At 37.4% G+C, this 22,564-nt stretch overlaps 1 protein-coding gene across 4 annotated transcripts in view; it reads right to left on the bottom strand.

The window, feature by feature from the left end:
* The window catches only part of TBC1D32 (TBC1 domain family member 32), a 279,831-nt gene that overhangs the window by 14,548 nt on the left and 242,719 nt on the right, over positions 1-22,564 (bottom strand). For 2 of the 4 annotated variants that reach the window (XM_075554615.1, XM_075554614.1), the window contains 5 exons: positions 21,249-21,318; positions 19,876-19,991; positions 18,901-19,055; positions 9,437-9,577; positions 99-287 (listed from right to left, as the gene is read on the bottom strand). In XM_075554615.1, coding sequence (XP_075410730.1) covers positions 99-287; positions 9,437-9,577; positions 18,901-19,055; positions 19,876-19,991; positions 21,249-21,318 — 671 coding nt within the window. The remainder of the gene's footprint in view (positions 1-98; positions 288-9,436; positions 9,578-18,900; positions 19,056-19,875; positions 19,992-21,248; positions 21,319-22,564) is intronic. The other 2 variants (XM_075554617.1, XM_075554616.1) reach the window with 2 other exon arrangements.

Raw genomic sequence — 22,564 nt, 5'->3', positions numbered from 1 at the left:
TGGAAAGCATTAAAAAAAATGAATCATTGCTACTTTGATACCGTAACACATCTATTAAGTTTTAGGCAGCATTTTCCCATAGGTATAAGAATACTTACTTTCAGGAAAACCTGCAGATCCTGTGCCTGAGTGTGCTGTAGAATTTCTTGTTGTAGATGTTTGAATATAGCTATACAGATATACACTTGATAATCAGGACCAAGGAACACACAAGTAGCAATGTAATGGCAGATTTCTGACCAATCTAAATAATTCCAGAAGCACTGAGTAATCCATTGCAGGCAAATCTAGGGGGCGGGGGGGCGGTAGATCAGTTGATTAGAAAGCTTGCAAATATTTTAAAAACAAGTTACATTTAAAAAGCAATAATCAATAATTCACACAGCCACTAAAAAGTTCAGTATTTAATCAAAATAGAAAGGCATTCTGCATAGAAACCAAACAAAGCTACATCCTCTCTTTGCTGAAAGCAGGAGAAAACCTTCATGGCCTTGACACTGAACTTGGGAGGTAACTGACCATGTTCACCTTGCTCGTGTACCTGAGCGTACTGTTCAATGTGCCCTTTAGTCACATTGTCCTCCTCTTGCTCAGAACACCGGTCTGCTCTCCACAGACAACAAATGCTAAGAGACTATCTTAATTCAGAGATGGGAGTTTTTCTTCCCTACCTATCATCACAGATGTATAATTATGCAGATGACAGATTGCTAAATGTTACATTAATGCAAATCAGAAAACAATACAACCCAAGCATAATTATATAACTTAAAAACTGGGAGCGAATGCAGTGAATAATTTAAAAATGAGACTTTTACCAAAGAGTGGATTCTGCCTGCCTCTGCATTTATCTTTTTTTGATAAAATTTATTCAGATTTTAAAAGCAATAAATGCCAATTATGAACAATAGAGTCTTTAGGAAAATAAATAGCAATAACACAGATCAACCTGGCTTACATTTTAGTACATACTTTCCAGTATTTTAATTGTTATTTATATTTTATAAATGACTATTGAAGAAAGATCGCCTTTCTTGAATCTCCCTTCTTTAGTTTTATGCGTTTGTAATTGGAGCTATACAGGGACAGGAGGGAATGGTGGTGGTGGTGGTGGTCGTGGTCGTGGTCGTGGTGGTGGCGAAAAGATATCAGAGCCCATTTCCATTTGTCATACATGTGAAAAACACACAGGTAAGATTTCTGCTCTTTTTACTTTGCTGGTCCTTTTAAAATATATTTTTGAACATTCTCTAAACTTTGCTTTTAAATCTGATTCACTTTTTGACATGTGAATTCTGCTCTTAACTGCTTTCAATATGACATTATTGATTTTATTTTCATTCACACACATCATTGGCCATAAACTGTTAAATATTTGCCATTATAGGCTGATTTTTAATTTCCTCTTCTGACCAGGCTTTCTCTTTTATTAGCATCAATGCAAAGTATGGTCAAACTACCCTTGACAAAAGGCTTTATTCTGTATTCTAGGTTGTTGTTGTTCTCAGTAGACTCCAAATTATTTTCATAGCCTTATGAGTTTAACTCTTTGTTCAACAGGAATATATTTACAAACCCCAACATTTGTCAATAGTAGATGTTAAATTCCCCTTGGTTTTAACTCTATTTGATACTAACATGATTCTGGCAAAACTGGACCTGAGGACTAGACTTGGATTCAGAATAAATGTCCACATGTCCATTGTCCCAAAATGCCAATGGAGTGGTGGGCTTCACTGGACCAAGGAAGAAGGAACTCCAGCTCCCACTGGCCCAGTCAGTGGTTCCTTTGGCCGCAGCACTGCTAACTCGCTGTTCCTTGCTATGGCTGCTAATGTCAATTAACCTCTGGCCAGGCTGCCTTAATGAAATTGGAGCCTTTAGATGGCAGAAGAAAGAGAAACAAGGAGCATGCATGAAATAGTGAAATGCATACAAATGATCCACAAGAGAAGCAGTTGGCATTCAGGTGGCAATTTTTAAGAGTGACTGGTGAGTAGGCAAAGATGAGGGAGGGGGGCAACAGCTTCTGTCCATGTTCTTTGGGGTTGACGTTACTGCTCTTCAGGTTAAACTGTGTGAAATTACTAATAGTCAACTTTTCCTGACCTTCAGAAATGTAATGTGATACAGTTCAAACTAATATTTCTGAAGTCAAAACGCATGTAAGTAAAAAGTTACCTGTCAATCCAACCTTATCTATTCTGGCTGGAAAAAAAAAGTCATCACAGAATTTAGCAAGTAGTTTATGATAGCTACTAACAAAGGATTATTGGTTTTTGCTTTTCTATATTATGTACATTTAATCATTATCTTACTCTGTTTTTTTCTAATCAATAGGAATAATATGATCTATTATATGGGAAAGTCACAATAGAAAAAATGAAACACTATAAATGAAAGCACTCTAAAAACATAAAAAGTCCCACATATGTTACTATATAACACAGACACATAAATTATTATTATTCCTTTAAATTGAGCATGCACCTAGTTATACACAAGGCACTAGTGTATATTGTAAGATGGAAAAAAAGACACCAACTTCCTGTTCTCACAGATTTTACATTCTGAAGGGGAGTCATATACTTTTAAAGATACATGTGTGTAGATTATTTGTACTTGGCAGAAATGATCTTGTCTTCTTGTTGCTAATACATGAGCAAGATATTTCAAGAATAACTAAACTGTCGTGCTGAAAGTCTAGAAGACTATTCTTCTGAAAGTGTGTTGAATATTGTCACATTTTTTAATCATTGAACAAATATTTTTCGATCTACAAAATTACTGACCTGCAAATCGGCCTACCGCCAAGAATTCTAAGAGGGCAAAGAATATCACATAGATTCAAATAGATAAACATTTTCCTTGTTGTTGTCATTTGGTGTCATCGAGTCGTCTCCACCATAGAACCTTATGTACAACAGAACTAAGTACTGCACAGTCCTGGGCCATCCTCAGGATTGTTCCCATGTCTGAGTGTACTGACGCAGCCTCTGTGTCAACGCAGCTCTTTGAGGCCCTTCCTCTTTTCGCCACCGCTCCACTTTGCCAAGCACGATGTCTTCGCCAGGGACCGCTTTCCCCTGACAATATGTCCAAAGTACGTAAGACCAAGTCTTGCCATCATTCCTCTAAGGAGCACTCTGGCCTTACTTCTTCCGATCTAGATCAGTGTAGACTTTTAGCAGTCCACGGTATGTTCAATATTCAATTCTTGTCAATCTTCCTTATTCAATGTTCAACTTTCAGATGCAGATGATACAAGAGAGAAAACCAGGCCATGGATCAGGCGCACTGCAGCCATTGAAGCAACATGCTTGCTGTTCAATATTCTACAGAGGTCTTGTGCAGCAGATCAACATAATAGGATAAAGTCTTTTGATCTCTTGACTGCTGCTTCCATGAACAGGGATTGTGGATCCAAGAAGAGACAATCCTTGACAATTTCAGACTTTTCTCCATTTATCATGACGTTGTCTATTGATAGAGTTGTGCGGATTTGGGTCTTCCTTACGTTGATTTGTAATTCCTACTGAGAGCTACAATACTACATCTTCATCAGCCAGTGCTTCAATTCCATCTCACTTTCAGCATGTAAGCCTGTCCTCTCCCTGCCGCAGGCTGTTAATAAGCCTTCCTCTATCCCTGATGCCACATGCTTCTTCATATTTTTCCTTAATATTATTAATTATGGACTTTCTCAGACATAAATTTAACAAGGTAATAAATGATACAATGAATCAGACTCCTCATTCGGATGTAAACTGTGACTTGTTAATGTCTCTGAAAACCATTTGATTCTATAGGTTCTCTGCCTTGATCTCCCTATCTCTACCTCTTCCCTGTAGAATTCCCCACAGAATGGATTTCTCAGATTGCATCCCTATGTGCACATACTTCTGTCACTGTGTCTCCTAAATATTGACAATTAAATACAGAGGCTTGATCAGAGCAGGTTAGAATGTTGTTTGGTAACCTTAATTCACAGGTAATGGTGCACATCAAAGGAAGTACGTACCCTGACCCTCCTACTCATCTTCCTCTATCCCTAAAAGCAATCACTTGACAAAAAAGATGGTAACCTGTGAAATGCGGAAGTTGATGGACTTGCCTACGTAGTTTTTCTGGGTCTCGCAAGTTTTCTGCCTTTGGTAGCATATAGCTTTGCTACTTCTATCTTATTCATTTAGGGGGAATTTTTTTTTTTAGTTTTTCTTCTCTGAGAGGTTTCCACTTTACAAGGGGCTGGTTTTCTCAGGACGTTTCATATGAGCACAAGCTCGCTACCTTTGTCTTCCCAAACTTCTACATATATAGTCACCCACAAACGTTCCTTCCTTTACATTTTCTAGAAGCGCTGCTGCAGGACATACAAAGTGATGAAATAGTTTTCCTTGAATCCTGCCCTTGTAATTGGAAGTAGGGGAGGAGGCAGTAACTACAAAAAGACAAGTAGGCTTCATCTTGACTACATCTAGAGCATTATTCACGTTAACCCACTGGCTACACAGTACAACATCGAGGAAGATGACCCCGAGGAATTACAAAAGAAGATCATCAAAGATGCATGGTACTTCACCAGGGAAGTCGTAAAAAAACATTATGGAAAATCTTTCAATAAGTAGTTTAAAAAGTTAATGAGGACATGTTATTTTTGTTGTTATTTTTAAAAAAGAATTGATAACAAAATTTCTATTTTCTTTCCAATCTTAGTTACTCTTAAAAGAAATTCTCATCAACACGCATGAATGTTTAACTACATTCACTTTTATATAATCTAGTGGAGGCCAGTAATTTTACTCTAGAGATGAGTGTATTTCACTTAGCAATATGGCCACCAATCCTTCATTAATTAGCCAATCCCTTAGTGAGTAAAGAATATACAACTTCAGAAACTACAGCTTATAATTAGATTAAAGTGAATAAGCTTTGAAACACAAAATTAGTATCAAAATAACTAATTAATCACATATATTGTCTAGTTATCATAAGACTATTTTCGTATTTTATAATCAGCATAGAAATGGTAAATAATAACAGCAAAGCAATGAGCTATACTTCTTAAGGCATAAAAAGCTTTAGCATAAATAAAGAACCATTAAAAATTCACTTTTAACATCGACTAATTTAAGAAAATAACATACTGCCCAGAAGTAATGCATGCAATCTTTATTTATAAAGTTGCTGCTTATATGTAGTTTTAAATTGACAAATGTAAGTGTGATAGTTTTCATTATAATTACTAAATTGATAGAACGAGGCCTAAGACATTGTATGTTTTCCTTGGTCTCTGGTAGTTCATGTTTAAATGAAAAAATATAGACTAATGAATTCTTAGTTGAATTAGAGAAAACATATACTAATCCAGGTTAAAATGCCCAAAAGGAAATCTCAGGATATACATATTGCTCACCTTGCTTGGATTTTAGAAGAACAAATAAAATAAATGATTAAGCTTATGCTAAATATTTAAGCTCATGCTGAATAACTGCTTCCAATCAAGTTTTGAGCAGAAAGTGTAAGCGCTAACATAGGCTGAAGAAGAATGTTCCTTTCTACTACACATAATATATTTCCATAGTTGGATTTCTTATTATCTTTAGGAAATCTAAAATGAATAGATGGTGGGAGGTCACCCATTACAAGAAAAAAAATAATTTTAATTTCTTTAATTTTGAAAGCACATATTTTTATGTACTATAGGTGTCTAGCAAGCCTCTTGTCACGCATGCCAAATTTGGGGGCATATACTGTTAGAGTTAGCACACCCCCAGCAGGCATAACTGGACACATAGCTTGATGTCAATAAGAACTAGTGTCTAAGAGGAACGGATTTCTTAGGGAAAATTCTAGGGAATGCAAAGGCAACTTTTTTATTACAAAATATACCAATACTTATATGAAGTCTCAAATTGTATCAATATGTTATGTAACGGGGCCAAATAAACCCAAGCTCAAGCTATCCTTAACCACGGGTAGTTGAAAAATGAGCACTTGACAAATCAAATAGAGGCTTTCTTCTGGAGCACAATTCCTTACAAGAAACAGTTAGTGCTTAATGATGCAGTGTTAGATTATTTTCCACTAGCTCATCTAAAACACATTAGCCACTCTTTATAATTACTATGAAATAGCTATATATTTAATAAAAATGGAAAAGAAATAAGGTTGCAATTTTTTAAATTGGAAGAGGAAAAAACAAATGAAAGTCCAGTTAGGGGGAAAATGTCCTATATTAATGAATACAAAAACTAATAATTAAAAAGACACTAATAATTAACAAAGATCCAAGTGAAAATTAAATTGTAAAAATAATTTTTTGCTATCAATACCTATAATAAGAGGTGACTCACAGATATAAAATGAAAACTATAAGATGTAATAAAATTTAACACAAAGCAAATAGAACAGCTATGTTCTTAGATAGGAAGAACAAGTAGGACAAGGATAAAATATTTTCAAAGTACTGTATAATTGAACATAAAATCAATCTAAATCTCATCCAAACCCAAATGTCTAATTTGAATTGGGCATAATTATCCCAACTCAATTATCCCAACTTAAGTGCCCTTAAAAGACTCAAATAGGCAGAAATAGTGAAAACAGCATATTCAAGGGCACAGATAATGACAGCTCTCCAAAACAAGAAGCAAAGTGACTGCCGTGGTGACCCTACCGGAGAGTGGAGAACTGTCTCCGCACGTTTCTAAGACTGGAACTGTTGACAGGAGAAGAAAGCCCCACCTTTCTCCCGATGGCAGTTTCCTTTACCCACCTGGTGGTTGGTGGTTTCTCTTATCCAAATCGCTAAACAATATCTATTTTCCTCCCAATAAAATGGTCTTGAAAAAAAGGCATTCATAAAGATCACTATCCTAGGTTATTGTGAGCTCAAATGGACTGGTATCAACCATTGTGAGTCAGACAATCATGTAGTTTGCCATGCAGAAAATGACAGATGCAAGATGAATAGTTTCTATTCATCATCAAAAAGAACATTTCAAGATCTATCTTGAAGAACAACGTTGTCTGTTTTAGGATAATACCCATACGCATTAAAAGAAATCCAGTTGATACAACTCTTATTCAAATGTATGCACCAACAACTAAAGCTAGTGATGAACAAATTGAAGAATTACACCAACTTCTTCTGTCTGAAATTGATCAAAGCAGCAGGCAAGTTGCATTAATAATTATTGACAATTGGAATGCAAAGTTGGAACCAAAAAGTAGTTGGGAGATATGGTTATAGAGAAAAGGTAGAGAATGCCCCACAGAGCTTTGCAATATCAACTACTTCTTTATCACAAAAATATTTTTTCAACAATACAAACAGCACCTATACATGTGGCTGTCACCAGACGGACTACACAGGAAGTAAAGCAACTGTATTTGTGAAAGAAATGATGAAAAACTCAACATCATCAGTCAAAATGAGGCCAGGGGTCAACTGGGGTACAGACCACCAATTGCTCATATGCAAGTTAAGGTTGAAGGTGAGCAAAATAAAAACAAGCTCTCCAGAGCCAAAGTACAACCTGGAGACTATCTCCCTGAATGTCAAGAACAGATTTGATGCACTGAACACTAGTGACCAAAGTCCAGGCAAGCTTTGGAATGGCATTAAGAACATCATGTGAAGAAAACAAAAGGCTATTAGAAATAGAATAAAACAAGGAAAAATCAAAGTGGATGTCAGAGGAGACTCTAAAACTTGTTCTTGAACATAGAGTCTCAGTGCCATCAAGTTGAGGCTGACACATAGAGCCCGTCTGAGCTTCCGAGACTGTAATTCTCTCTCTATGGGTGTAGTAAGGCCTATCTTTCCCCCGAGGAGTGCTGGTGGTTAGCAGCTCGACCTAGCAGTTAGCAGGTCCGACTCTTAATTACTATGCTACCAGGGCTCCTTGTGAACACAGAGGAAGTCCAGCAAATGGAGGAAATAATGACAACAGATCTGGACAGAAAGTTTCAAAGGACAGCTCAAAAAGACTAAGTATTATCATGGAATATTCAGAAACTTGATGTAAGAAAGCCAAGAAAAGAAGAACACATTCAGAATATCTCAAACTAAAAGAAGTAACAAACAAAATTCAACCCTTGAGTTATAATATCGAAGGATACTGTGGGCAAAACATTGAACGTGGTACCGAAGGTCACAGCATAAAAGCTACAATGAAGTTTTGAGTACACAGGAGGCTTCACGAATGGATGGAAGAAAAGCTGAGATGCTATAATGCACAATTACAGTGCTAGAAGCACTCATTAAAGCAGTCTATGGGAAGACATTTGAAATTCTTTTTGTAGATTATCTGTGATGGAGTGATATCTGACACATGGAAAGCTGAAAATACAAATGGCAAAGCAAGTAAAAGAGATACATACTTTTGCCCATTCAAAGAAAGGTTACCTGACTGCTGCAAACATTATTACAAGATAATTAATATCACAGACAGGTATACTTTTGTTGAATACAATTTAACAATCATGGTAGCTGTATATTGGTGGTGACCTTCCAGAGATTCAGGCTATATTCAGAAAAGAAAAAAGGACACCATTTGATGGTGTCAGAAGGACCTTGACTACAAGCAAAGAATACCAGAAAGGTGCCTACGAGTATTTCATTGACTTTGCAAAGGTTCTCAACTGTGTGGAACATAATAGAGATAACATTATAAAGAATGAATAAAGTGTGGAATTAAACACCTAATTGTGTTCAGGTGACACCTATACATAGACTAAGAGACAGCTATTTAAACAGAATAAGGGGACACTGGCTTAAAATCAGGAAAAGTGTGTATCAGTTTTAGCTTTACATTATATGTTGAATAACTGAAAAGCTAAACAATATGAAAAATAATATGACATCAGGGCTGGAGAAAGATTTATTAACAACCTCCAACATAGAGATGATACAGCCTAATTGAAAGAGGACTTGCGGCACTTACTGAAGAATCTGAGAAACCACAGTTTTCAGTTTGGATTATACTTCAGATAAATCAAACCAAAAAGATTCTCACAACTGGACAAATAAGCAGCATCGTGATAAAGATTGAAGTTGCAAAGGTTTACATTTTACATGCATCCACAATCAACAACCACAGGAACAGCAGTCAACAAATCAACTTACCTATTATATAAAAGAAGACCTCTTTAAAGTATTAAAAAATAAAATCGTCATTTGAAATCTGTGCATGTCAAGCACTGGCTGGACAGAAACACATACCAGGTCTGGGAGGAAAACAATCTGGGAATTTAAGTAGATAAAAAAGTATACATAATATACTATTTAAGTAGATAAAAAGTATACATACTATACATTATATGTATCATACAAATGATACATATAGCTGTATCATTTATATGACACCAGACTGTAATGTTAAGGACACTGGGACCTTGGAATTAAACACTATTATTGTCTCTGGATTACCTGCGACGGGGCAAATCCGGACATGTGGAAAGCTGAAAACACAAGTGGCACCTCAGCCTTGAGGAGCATTTCAACATAGTGAGTGGTGCAGAAATATACCGGATGGATGCCAGATTCTATGGTATCAATAGGCAGGTGCCTCTGCACGAGAGAGAGTGAAAGTTAAATGATGAATACACATATGAGACACCGCGTACAGAAATGCTTGCTTTGCTTTGAATTGCTGCTTCAAAAGTAATGTGGTAGCATAGTAATTTACTCCAAATATTATAAGCATGTGCATTTAAAAGTCAGATGTTATACACTATAGAAAGAACAGATACTGTGTTCACATGGATCAACTTAAAATTTTGAAGTGTGATATCTCAATTTTTGGGGAAACATAAGGAGGCATGCTGTATGAAATAGTAAATATTTAGGGCATATTCTATGTTTCAATAGTAAATGTACCCATTAAGCTTAAAATTCCTGGTTTAGTCATTGATTCCATTAACACTGAGAATCCTTTCCTCTCCAGGAGTGAGGATGTTTGCCTAGTCCATTTTTTTATGATGATGTAAATACGAACTTTACATCTAGACTGTTTTATACTGAAACTTCTGCAAAAGCTGTAAAAATTTGCATAATGAATTCTCACTGAAGTTCTTAGGCCAACTATTTTTTATAAATATTCTAAATCAGTTCCTCCTATTTACAAATTTGCATTTCTCAGCAATTTCTTCATCAAGTGAGCTACATTTTCAATTTAGCCGTTAAGCACAGTTTATGATAATAAATGTCCAATATTTTTAATAAGTATTACTTTAAATATAGTATCTATTTATACCATTAAAAAATAAAAGAGAATAAATAATGAAATATAATTTTGTATCAAGAAAAATTGTTCACAGACTTAAAACTAAAAAAAGTTAATAATCAATATTAGATCTGAAAGCTTTAATTATGAAACATTTAAAATCACACTTTATTTTCTTGTCTTTACTGGGACTTCTATTTCTAAAAAATTTTATTTAAAAAGCTAATACTTTAAATTAGACTCAAATATAATAAATTCATAGGAGTTAAACTATTAATTGCTTTCTCTAAAATTTATTGTCAAGCTGCTTTTAAGGATACAGATTTAATTTGAATATTAAGACATTTGAGATCAGGGACGTGATTTGTCAGCGGCTTACTTGCCACTTTATCACTGCTTGTTGAATAAATACAAATTTTTAAGACAGTTTCTCAGGAATATCTCATAATTCAAGAAAAAAGCAAACATTAATTCTAGGAATTAGTGCCTAAATATACATAAATTAAATAGACAGCATTTTATAGTCAACTTTAAATACATGTCTAGGATAAAAATAAATATATATATATATATTCAAAAACTAACATCACTTCAAAGATATTTAGAATAGCACCATCAAGCAAACCTACTTATTTGAGTAGCTAGAAATAAAGTGGACTGAAAGAAAATAAATATCTTTTAATTTATTATCTGGTAAAATACACAATGTGGCTCATTAATTGTATTGAATTAATGAGTCTAATAAATAGACTAAAGGAGTCTTGGCAGAGAAATGGTTAAGTGCTCAGCTACTGGGCACAAGGTTGGTGGTTTAAATTCACCTGCCTCTCTCCATGGAAGAACAGATCCAGTGATCAGGGCCATCAAGATTAAGCTTAAGATGGCATTCTAGCTGAGAAGCATCAAAGCCCACATGGAAGAAGCACACCAGCCTGTCTGACCAGAAAGTGCAGAAGGGACCAGTTATCAGACATGAAAGAACTAAAATTCCTATCAATGGGTGCCCACCTCCCTGATACGATCAATGAAGACAAATGTGTGCATAAGCAAATGTGGTGAAGAAAACTGATGGTGCCAAGCTATCAAAAGATATAGCGTCTGGGGTCTTAAGGCTCGAAGATAAACAAGTGGCCATCTAGCTCAGAAGCAACAAGGCCCACATGGAAGAAACACACCAGCCTGTGTGGCCACGAGCTGTCGAAGGTATCAGGTATCAAGCATCAAAGAACAAAAAATCATATCATTGAAAATGTGGGCAAGTACAGAGTGGAGACTCAAAACCCATTGGTAGCTAACCGGACACCCCTTACTGAAGGGTTGTGGGGAGGAGATGAACCAGTCAGTGTGCAGGGTAGGAACGATGAAACATATAACTTTCCTCTAGTTCTTAAATGCTTCCTCCCCCCACTATCATTATCCCAATTCTACCTTACAAATCTGGCTAGACAAGAGAATGTACACTGGTACAGATAGCGACTGGAAACACAGGGAATCTAGGACAGATGACCCCTTCAGGACCAGTGGTGAGAGTGGCAATGCCTGGAGGGTGAAGGGAAGGTAGAGTAGAAAGAGGAACTGATTACAAGAATCTACGTATATTCTCCTCCCTGGGGGAAGGACAGCAGAGAAGAAGGTGGAGGGAGACATTGGACAGTGTAATATATGAAAAATAATAATAATTTATTAATTATGAAGGGTTCATGAGGTAAGGAGCAGTGGGTAGGGAGGGGGAAAATGAGCAGCAGATATTAAGGGCTCAAGTAGAAGGCAAATGTTTTGAGAATGATGATGGCAACAAATATACATATGTTATTGACACAATGGATGTATGTATGGATTGTGATAAGAATTGTATGAGCCCCCAATAAAATGATTAACTTTAAACACACACACACACACACAAACACACACACACACACAAATTAAGCTTAAGAAATGCAATGATGCAGTTCTATTTGTCCTCCTGGGTTGCTATGAGTTAAAATCAACTCCACAATACACACAATAATAAGCATATGAAAAAGGAAAACAACTGACATACATATATAAAATTTTAGTTGTCAGTACAAACTCAGGTATTCACATACACACACATATATTGGCGTAAGATATCTATGTATATGTAGTGGCTATGATGTTATTTTTATGCTAAATTGAAAATAGCATCTTTAGGTCTTATTATATGTAACACCTTAAGGTGTATTATATTTATTCTGAAGTCATTATACTAAGCAGTGCATTCTCAAGATCAGTCAAGAGTTCTACCAATAGAGATTACACTCTCCAGAAAGAATTATAGTATTTGATAACCAATGCAGAGTCTAGTACCAAGTCTGCTCCAGAGGCTGCATCACTGAGAGCCGATGCAGAAACTCCCCTGGGTGCACTGGACCCTACCTCAGACACACTGGTAACTTGAAAACTTAAGTCAGAAATACATGGTGTCTGAGGAAACGATTGTTGATCAAACAAAAAACAGAGTGTTGATCTGTCGGTAGGCGGACAAACATGGTCTTGCTACATCAATGCCCTATAAACTGTATCATTATATTATATAATAATATGTATTATTCCAGCAAACCTGTAAAGAACATTCTCTGAAATCATTATTGTGAATTGCTCTGACAACCCCCATTGTTTATATGAATAGCATCCAGTCACAAAAGTATTGATACTGTACAAATGAATAATTCATGTACTGTGATATGGAGTTAGCCTACGTTGGCCTAATATCCTTCTCTCAACAGGGCTTTAAAAAATTAGTACCAGGGGTTAATCAAAGGCAATATTAATTGAAGATCATTATGCCCTAAGGGGAGGATCAATAAGACTCTCTACCATAAATTAGCTCAGAGGTTTTGAAAGGGAGGCAAGAGCAGATTAGGTAGGTAGATAGATGATAGATAGATAGATAGATAGATAGATAGATAGATAGATAGATAGATAGATAGATAGGTAGATAGATAGATAGATAAAAACAGATCCAGGAATGGGTTCAGAGCTCACTAAAGCCTAGCTCCAACTTAAGAACAATTAGTTCTTATATCATGGCCCTGCTTGCCACCCTCAGGAAAGGAATGCAGAAGATACATGCGCTGTAGCAAAATGTGGCGAAGAAGTTACATAGTGCCTGGCTATCAGATAAAATAGTGTCTAGGGTCTGAAAGACTTGTCTCCAAACAAGCAGCTATCTAAGTGAGATGTCAACCAAATCCACATGGGCGAAGGCTAACAACATCAGTCACCAAAGGATTGTGAAACATACAATCCATAGTCAAAGGAGGGAATAGTATCAGAGCCTAAAGTGTGAGAATCCAGTTTGCAGAAAGCTGTGGATGACAGTGGGAGCCCAAGACATATTTGTGGGAACCACACAGAAAATAAGCCTCTGGGATGGGAAGAAAGCGGGGACTAAACAGCGCATTGGAGCGATGAGGCTTAGAAGCTTAAAGGGGAAAAATGACTTGAACAATTAAAACTGTGTTAGTTGATAACTCTGATGCATACTGAACCTGATCTAGTTTTCAATATTTTCTGTATTTTTGTTTGTTCATTTTAGGGTTTATCTCAGAGGTGTTATGTTATTGGGGGTCACCCTCTTGAAGCTCTATTACATGTTTTTTTTCTGGTTTTTGGTATATAAAACCCAGGATTGAAGAACCTATAGGGACAGCAAGTAGAATAAGGGTTTCAGGTGGGGGTTGGGGGTAGAATTATAGACTAAGTAGTGGGAAGGCCAGAGAAGACGTTTGTGCCCTGAGTAGTGAGTGAGGGCTTTGAGTTATGAGAAGGTCTAGCTCTAGGTCTGAACAAGTTGACCCTCTCTGGTCTTGCATGTCTATTTCCAATTCATAGGTATGGTCCTGTTTATTGGCTACATGCTAATTATTTGATACCAAAGCAGCAATAATTCTGGTCATCTGAATTTATTTCGAAATGTAAAATTCATTTTTATTGTCCAAGGACTCACACGTTAGATAAAAACTATCAGCTAGCTTTCCTCGGCAGGTGTTGTCTATGTTAATTTGTACATAATTGTAAACACTCCTTTCCTTTTGTGATACAGCAGAAAAGAGTGGCTGATATCAAAGCATTCAAGGAGAAAGAGAATGTTTGAAACTGATCATGGTAGCAACTGTATACTACTGTGATGTGACTGAACTATGGAACGATATGATAGCTGTATTAACTCCCAACAAAATGGCTTTGGGAAAACAATATAATAAAGAAAAAAATGAAGGCTGTTATAAAATTAAGCCTAGTAAGTAGTCTTGTTAACTTTCATTCTTCCACTGTTGTTTGGTGCTGTTAGATGTCTGCAAGTGGGCTGCAGTCCATAGCAAGCCTGTGTCCAGCAGACTGAAATGCTGCCCAAGCTGTACCAGCCTCGCAATTATTCCAGTGTTGCAGCAACTGTGTCAGTAACTCTCGTTAAGGGGCCTTCTTCTTTCCTGCAGCCCCTCTACTTTGCCAAGCATGAAGTCCTTCTCCGAGGACTGGTATCATAAAATTAAACCTTGCCATCCTTTCCTTGAAGGAGCTCTTTGGCTGCACTTATTCCAACACAGGTTTGTTGGTTCCTTTGGCAGTCACGGACTTGCATTACTCTTGCCAGCACCACTAGTGAAATGCAGTAACTCTGTCTGTCTTCCAGACTCAGCGTCCAACTTTCACATATGTACGAGGCAATTCCAAGTACCATGGCTTGGGGTAGGTGAAACCCAGTCCTCAAATTATCATCTTTGCTTTTTTTTTGCTTTAAAAAAATCATTTTATTGGGGATTCTTACAGCTCTTTTTTGAAAAAACAAAACAAAACATTTTATTAGGGACTCATACAACTCTTATCACAATCCATACATACATCAATTATGTAAAGCACATCTGTACATTCTTTGCCCTCATCATTTTCAAAGCATTTGCTCTCCACTTAAGCCCTTTGCATCAGGTCCTCTTTTTTTCCCCTTCCTCCCCGCTACCCCCTCCCTCATGAGCCCTTGATAATTTATAAATTATTATTTTGTCATGTCTTGCCCTGTCCGATGTCTCCCTTCACCGCCTTTTCTGTTGTCCATCCCCCAGAGAGGAGGTCACATGTAGATCCTTGTAATCGGTTCCCTCTTTCCAACCCACTCACCCTCTACCCTACCAGTATCGCCCCTCACACCCCTGGTCCTGAAGGTATCATGCGCCCTGGCTTCCCTGTGCCTCCAGCTCCTGTCTGTATCAGTGTACATCCTCTGCTCTATCCAGACTTGCAAGGTAGAATTTGTATCATGATAGGTGGGGGGGAGGAAGCATTTAGGAACTGGAGGAAACCTGTATTCTTCATCGGTGCTACATCGCACACTGACTGACTCATCTCTCCCCTAGACCCCTCTGCAAGGGGATCTCCAGTGGCCGACAAATGAGCTTTGGGTCTCCACTCTGCACTTCCCCCTTCATTCACTATGGTAAGATACCATAGTGATCGCACAGGCGCACCATCAGCTTTCTTCGCCACATTTGCTATGCACCCGTTTGTCCTCAGCAATCATATCATGGAGGTGTGCACTATGTGCCTACATTTATAGGTTTAGTATTAAGGTGGTGGAAGGACCCTGGGCCTCTACTCAAGCACCCCCTCAATGCATCACTACTTTCTTCTATTAAATTGACATTCAACGATGCTCCCCCCCCCCCACCCCCAGACACAACTGCTGAAGCCAAAGCAAGTGAACAAGCAAATGTGGTGAAGAAAGCTGATGGTGCCTGGCTGTCAAAAGAGATAGTGTCTGGGGTCTTAAAGGCTTGAAGATAAACAAGCAGCCATCTAGCTCAGAAGCAACAAATCCCACATGGAAGAGCACACCAGCCTGTGTGATCACGTGGTTCCGAAGGGATCAGTTATCAGGCATCAAAGAACATCTTCACTTTTTAACACACTAAAGAGATCTGGGGCAGCAGATTTATCCATACAATCTGTTTTGATCACTTTAACTCCTGCTTCCATGAGCATTGATTGTTGATCCTAGCAAGACGAAATCCTTAACGACTTTGATCTTTCTCCATTTATTATGATGCTGCTTACTGATCCAGGTACGAGGGCTCTGGTTGCTATACATTGAGTTAGCTTCTCCACAAAAGGCTGCTGTCATGATCTTCATCACAAAATGGTTCAAGTCCTTTTCACTTTCAACAAGCAAGGTTGTATCATTTGGGTTTCGCAGGTTGTTGATAAGCTTTTCCTCCATAGAATTCAGATTCTCTGATTACTGGCTCAGCATATTGATTGAATAAGTATGCTGAAGACTTCAACCCTGATATACACATTTCCCGATTTTAAACCATGCAATCGTCCCTTGTTTTGTTGCCATAACTGTCTCTTGATCCATGTACAGGTTCCACATGAACACAATGAAGTGTTCTGGACTCCCCATTCTTCTTGGGGCTATCCATAATTTGTTATGGGCCACGCAGTTGAATACCTACGCATAATCAATTAAACACAAGTAAACATCTTTCTGGTATTCTCTGTCTTGAGCCAATCCATCTGACATCAGGAATGATACCCTTGTTCCATGTCCTCTTCTGAATCCAGCCTGGCAGTTCCCTATCAATGTACTGCTGTTGGTCATTTTTGGATGATCTTCAGCAAACTGCAACTTGTATGTGATATTAATATTATTATTATATTATTATATAATTATAATTATTATATAATTTTATATATTATTATATAATTTGAGCCTTCTGTTGAATCACCTTTCTTTGAAATGACTTCAAATATGGAAGTCTTCCAGTCTGTTGGCCTGGTAGCTGTTGTCCAAATTTCGTGGCATAAATGGGTGAGTTTATACAGTGCTTCATCAGGGTGTTGAAACATTTTAATGAGTGTTCCATTAATTCCTGGAGTCTTGTTTTTGGCTAAGGGCTTCAGTGCAGTGGGATATCCTCTCTCAGTAGCGTCTGTTCTTGACCATAATCTACCTCTTGAAATGTTGAATGCGACTACTTCTTTTTGGTACAGTGACTCGATGAATCACTGTATCTTCTTTTTATGCCTCCTAGATTATCCAATATTTTGTCCATACAATCTTTAGAGATTGCAATTTGAGGTTTGAATTTTTTCTTTAGTTCAGTTTAAGATATACCACATGCATTCTTGCTTTTTGTCTTTCTAAGCCCTTGCATATTTCATTATAATATCTTACTTTGTCTTTTCAAGCTTCCCTGTGAAATTTTCTGTTTAGATTTTTGATGTCATCATTCCTTCAACTTGTCTTAGCTACTCTCCGAGTAAGAGTAGGTTTGGGAGTTTTTCTCTTACAACTACTTGAATCTTTCCATTCTGTCCTTCTTGGGAAAGCACCTGATTCATCGTGTGTTCAATTTTGAATTGATTGCTAATGGTTGCTGGTTCAGAAACCTTTTGCTGTTGTCAAATTTTCCTAGTCTCCCATTTCTTAAACCCACAGTTTATGAAGCTTTGCTGTAGGGTCATATGAGTCAGAGTGGACATCATGGGAGCATATTTTTTAAGTTAAATATAGTTATTTCGATCACAAATTATAAAATTTCAATTTTAATGCAATCCTGAATGATTTATTTTTAGGGTTTTTTAACTTTTATTATCACTATTACAATTAAATACCACAAAGCCCATACAATACATGTTTTCTTCTAACACTACATAGATACCATCCAGTCCTTCTGGCTTATCCTTGGATCCCATGTCCACAAATGCTATGCCATGAAACTAGTATAGCTTATGTAGTAGGATGTTTCTTCACATTTTCAAGGGATGAAACATTAACTCTGAACTAACTTCTAGTAAAAACTTTAATATATATATATATATTTATAGTAATTTAATGAACCTCGGCATACACACTATCCCACTGCCATCATGTTGACTCTGACTCATACTGATCCCGTTAAGGGTTTTTGAGACTGTAGATCTTTACAGAAGTTTCGACCTTTCTTTCATGGGCCAGCTGGTGGGTTTGAACCCCAACTATGCCACCACAACTCCTTCCCGCTCATCAGAAAGTTCCAACTCATGGCCGTCAAGTGCGCTGACTCAGTGATCCCTGGTGGGTTTCCAAGACAGTAACTGTTCATGCCAGTGGAAAGCCCTGTCTTTCTCCCACGGAGCTGCCGGTTCATTCAAATTGCTGACCATGAGGGATCAGCAATGACCAACACTCAACCACAATACCACCGGGGTCCTCATCATGGCGATTCAAAAGACGTGTAAAAAGAACAGCCTGGGTTTCTTCACCATGAGTTGAAATCCACTCGATGGCAACTAACAGCAATAGAATCCAGCTCCGATTTCTGCTTAATTAGTTCCTCAGACTGCGGTGGGGACATCAAGAGAGTCTTTCTAACAACACATCCCTCCACTACCTCTCTGTACTTGTAGAAGTTAACTAATATAATGTTTTCACTGGGCCATCAACATGCTTCTATCATTAATCTTTCATCCAGTTACTTTCAGCCCAAACAGAAAGCATTTGAAGTTATGTCGAATCTACTCCTTCAAAAGAGAATCAGTCAAAAGGCATTCGTTATTAAAGCAATATGAATTATCATGTCCTCTACAAATAACAAGAGCTTAATAAATTTAAATGTGATTTTCCTGAAAATATCAAGCCCTCCTTTAAACTTAGACCGAAACATCTTACCGAAATATGTAGTCTTGGCAACCACAGGAAAGCAGAGGCCAGAAGTCGGGAGAACCTCTGGAGGAACTGGAAGGTTCTGTGTTGTTCACCCAACATTATCAAAAAAGCAGAGGACACAAACCAGTCATGTCCAGGGTAACTCGCCTGAAGGCAGACTGAAAACACCCAGTTAAGGAACCCTTACAATACCCGTTCTGTCGAAAAGGAATACAGGAACCCTGCAAGCATTCATTTCCAGAACTTCTATCAGGAGAGACAAACGGCACTCTGCATTTCATCCTCAATCCATTTATAAGCTGTTGAAGTAAAGTTAAGTTGTTAGTGAGAAATTAATACTTATCTAGTCACCATTCTAATGTAATGTGCTTACCTGCTCGCTGGAAGCTAATGGGACCAGCAACTAGAGGAAACATGACCCATTTTATGAAAAAATACGGGTTCAGCTAATGAATACATCAGGACCAGCCTTTCTCTAGTTGACATCAGACCCTAAACAACTAGATTATCAAGAATAATAAAATGTATACACTTCTAAAATTCAGTAATGCATGTAGTTTTGTATACATTTTGTCAAGTCAAACTCCATTTCTAAAAGGTAGCCATTCAAATGGAATGATAGACACATGTGGTAATGGCGAGCAGTCTTTTATTTTCAGTCTGAACGTACTAAAGCTATCTTAAAATCTGTCCTAGCTATGTCTGCGATAAGTTCCCAGATAAGCATATATCCAAATGACTTTCATTAGCCAGTTAAGACTCAATGACTGAGATGTACTATAATGAATGAGACTCCATACATTAGACTACATATTTTATATACAGAATAAAAACACTATACTATAAAGAAATATCATAACAAGGCAATATGGGTTACAATATTATTTTAATGAAAATATAATAAGATGCCCCATTGGTAAATGAGGAACATATATATGAAGAGAGTTCAACTCATATGAATCCATTCAAAAAGGATATTCAGAGAAGATTTCACAGGCGCATGCTGCTGTTTCAAGAACCGTGCACAGTGCTTTAAGACCAAGGAAAGATGATTTTCTGCGCCATCCTGCAACAGGGCAAGGAACTTGCCATACCTGAATTAAAAGCCCACAAAGAATAGGGAAAGAAAATGGTCAGAACCGGCATTGCACCCTCAATTACTTGTATCCGTCTGAGTGTAACCTTTTGACATCTCAATGTTTTAGCATAACTTGTGTGGGCAGAACACTTAGGAAAAATTAGCTCTCAAGATGTATTCCTAATAAACATTATATCTTTGGATTAGCAGTATTTATATGGTATATATATATAGGCATGTTTCCCACTGTGGAAAGTCACATTGGAAACTGTGACCCTGATTGTGCTATTTGGCCCCAAAATGAAAACCTTCTCAGTCTGCAGTTGCAGCTGCCGGAGTCACGATGATTCTACACAGAGGCCCAGAGAGACTGCACATCACACTTACAGCCAAGCACTCCGTCTACAGCACTTCCTTATGAATAAATCACGATATGCAAGCTTTCAAAGACGTCACTTGCCTGCTTACATAACCGATAGACTTCGTTTCAGAATAGCTGCTGGCATTATGAAGCATTTGTATAAGGAGGAACACAGTCACAAAATACTATCAGAACAGTGCGTGCCTTATGCAATGCACGGAGGAGATCTGGAACTAAAATCACCATTCTCACCACCATGCTATCAACTGACATAAGCGCACAGTCTTGGAACCGCTTTCACATGTACCTTTTGGGCTCTGAAGATGACCTGTAAAGTGAATGGGGCCGTGAAGGGGACTATTGAAAAGCAAGCGAGGAGAGGTTGCTAGAACTGCGTCCCCAATAAGTAGATATTGCATATATACTCCAAGATTACAATTTTCTACCTTGCCCATTCCTTTTCAAAATTGCAATCTGAATACAAAAAAATCTCAAACCACAATAATTCTTGTTCATTCGATTTTACTTCTGCATCTATCCTTAAGGCATGCTGTGCTCATTGTACATAGCTTGACAATTAGAACTAATCATATTTTAAAAGTGGTATGATTGTGTTACAAATATGCTGATTTTTACAATGCTATTTTTAGAAAAAAACCTGATAGTCACAGAGGCTTAAATACACCACAATTAGCCTCTGGAATAATAATGAACTGTAGCTGATTTACCTGCAGAAGTAATTTAATCGTGCACCAATTTCTTCAAAAACCAAGTTATTATTTCCTGAAAGATAAACTCTGCATATAAAGTATACCAAATAGTTGGATGTTAAATTAAGTATTATTAACCACATATCAGGCAGATAAAACAAATTCTCGACATGCACCAGAGAGATATTTCCTTATAATGTACCTGACAGCCATTTCAATGCCGAGCTGCTGCACAGATGAAAGACTTTCATTCTTCACATTCGCATCAGTAGCTAAAAACAATAGAAACTGGGTTATAAAAATGTAAAAAAGGCTGCATAATAATCACATTTTAATTGAAAATTTATGAAAGCAATATTTTTACATATTTTAGTGTGAATTTTGGAAACACTGATGAATTTATTCCTTTAAGAGTTGTCAATTATATTTTCAAAAAAATTAACAGGAAACTTTTTATAAATAACTCTTCTATGAAAAGACATCTCAAGGCATATTAAATAATATATAACTAGAAGCAGTTAAGAAAACCAAACACTCTTACTAACCTCTAGTAAAATATATTGTGTCATTAGGTACCTATAAGTCAAGCAGACTTACAGTGAATCCAAGCAAAGGCATAGAACCTCCCCCATCGTGCTTTCCAATTACAATCTCTACAGGAGCCGATCACTAGGTCCTTCTGCTCGGAAGCCCCCGGGTGACTTGCACCAGCCAAACTGTAGGTGAGCAGCTAGTTCTCAATGAATTGTTGTGTCATTAGGGCTCCATGTTAATCCAAATACAAAAACAAATCTCCACTGTCATCACGTGCATCCTAACTCATAGTGACCCTACAGCACACAGCAGAACCGCCCTTTGCATTTCCAAGACTATAATTCTATAAGGGAACACAGCCTCGTCTTTCTCCCGTGGAGCAGTGGTGGTTTCAAACTGCTGATCTCAGGATCAGCAGCCCAATGGGTAACCCACTACACTACCAGGGTTCTTTGTTAATCTAAACAGTGTTCCAGAAATACTGTGTCTTTATCATGCAGTATATGTGAACGTACCCCCTCCCCCAAGGGGAAAAACAGATTTTTTTCAGCTATGTTTTTTATCTATCTATCTATCTATTTATTTTTACAAAACAATCTTATCACCTTCAAAGTACTCTCCATTACACTTAATACATTTCTCAAATCTGTGATTCCATTCTTGGAAACATTTTTCAAACTCATCTGTTTGGATGGCTGACAGTACCTCCCTGTGTCAATCCAGGTAGACTAGAGAAACAAATTTATGGACACTCATGTGTATATAAAAGAAAGAGGTTTATATACTAGTACAATTGAATATTGAGGAACCATCCCAGCCCAGTCTGGAATCAAGTCCATAAGTCCAATATTAGCCCATATGTCTGATTGCAATCTATAAAGTCTTCTTCAGACTCACGGAACACATGAAATGATGCCGAATGCAGGAGGGTCACAGGCCAGTGGGTTAGAAGTCTTTTGGATACAGTGGCATTGTAAGCATATC

Source organism: Tenrec ecaudatus, chromosome 7, assembly GCF_050624435.1.
Source record: "Tenrec ecaudatus isolate mTenEca1 chromosome 7, mTenEca1.hap1, whole genome shotgun sequence".
Classification (NCBI taxonomy): domain Eukaryota; kingdom Metazoa; phylum Chordata; class Mammalia; order Afrosoricida; family Tenrecidae; genus Tenrec; species Tenrec ecaudatus.
The sequence above is the reverse complement of the archived record's forward strand: the minus strand, read 5'-3'. Positions and strand labels throughout refer to the sequence as shown.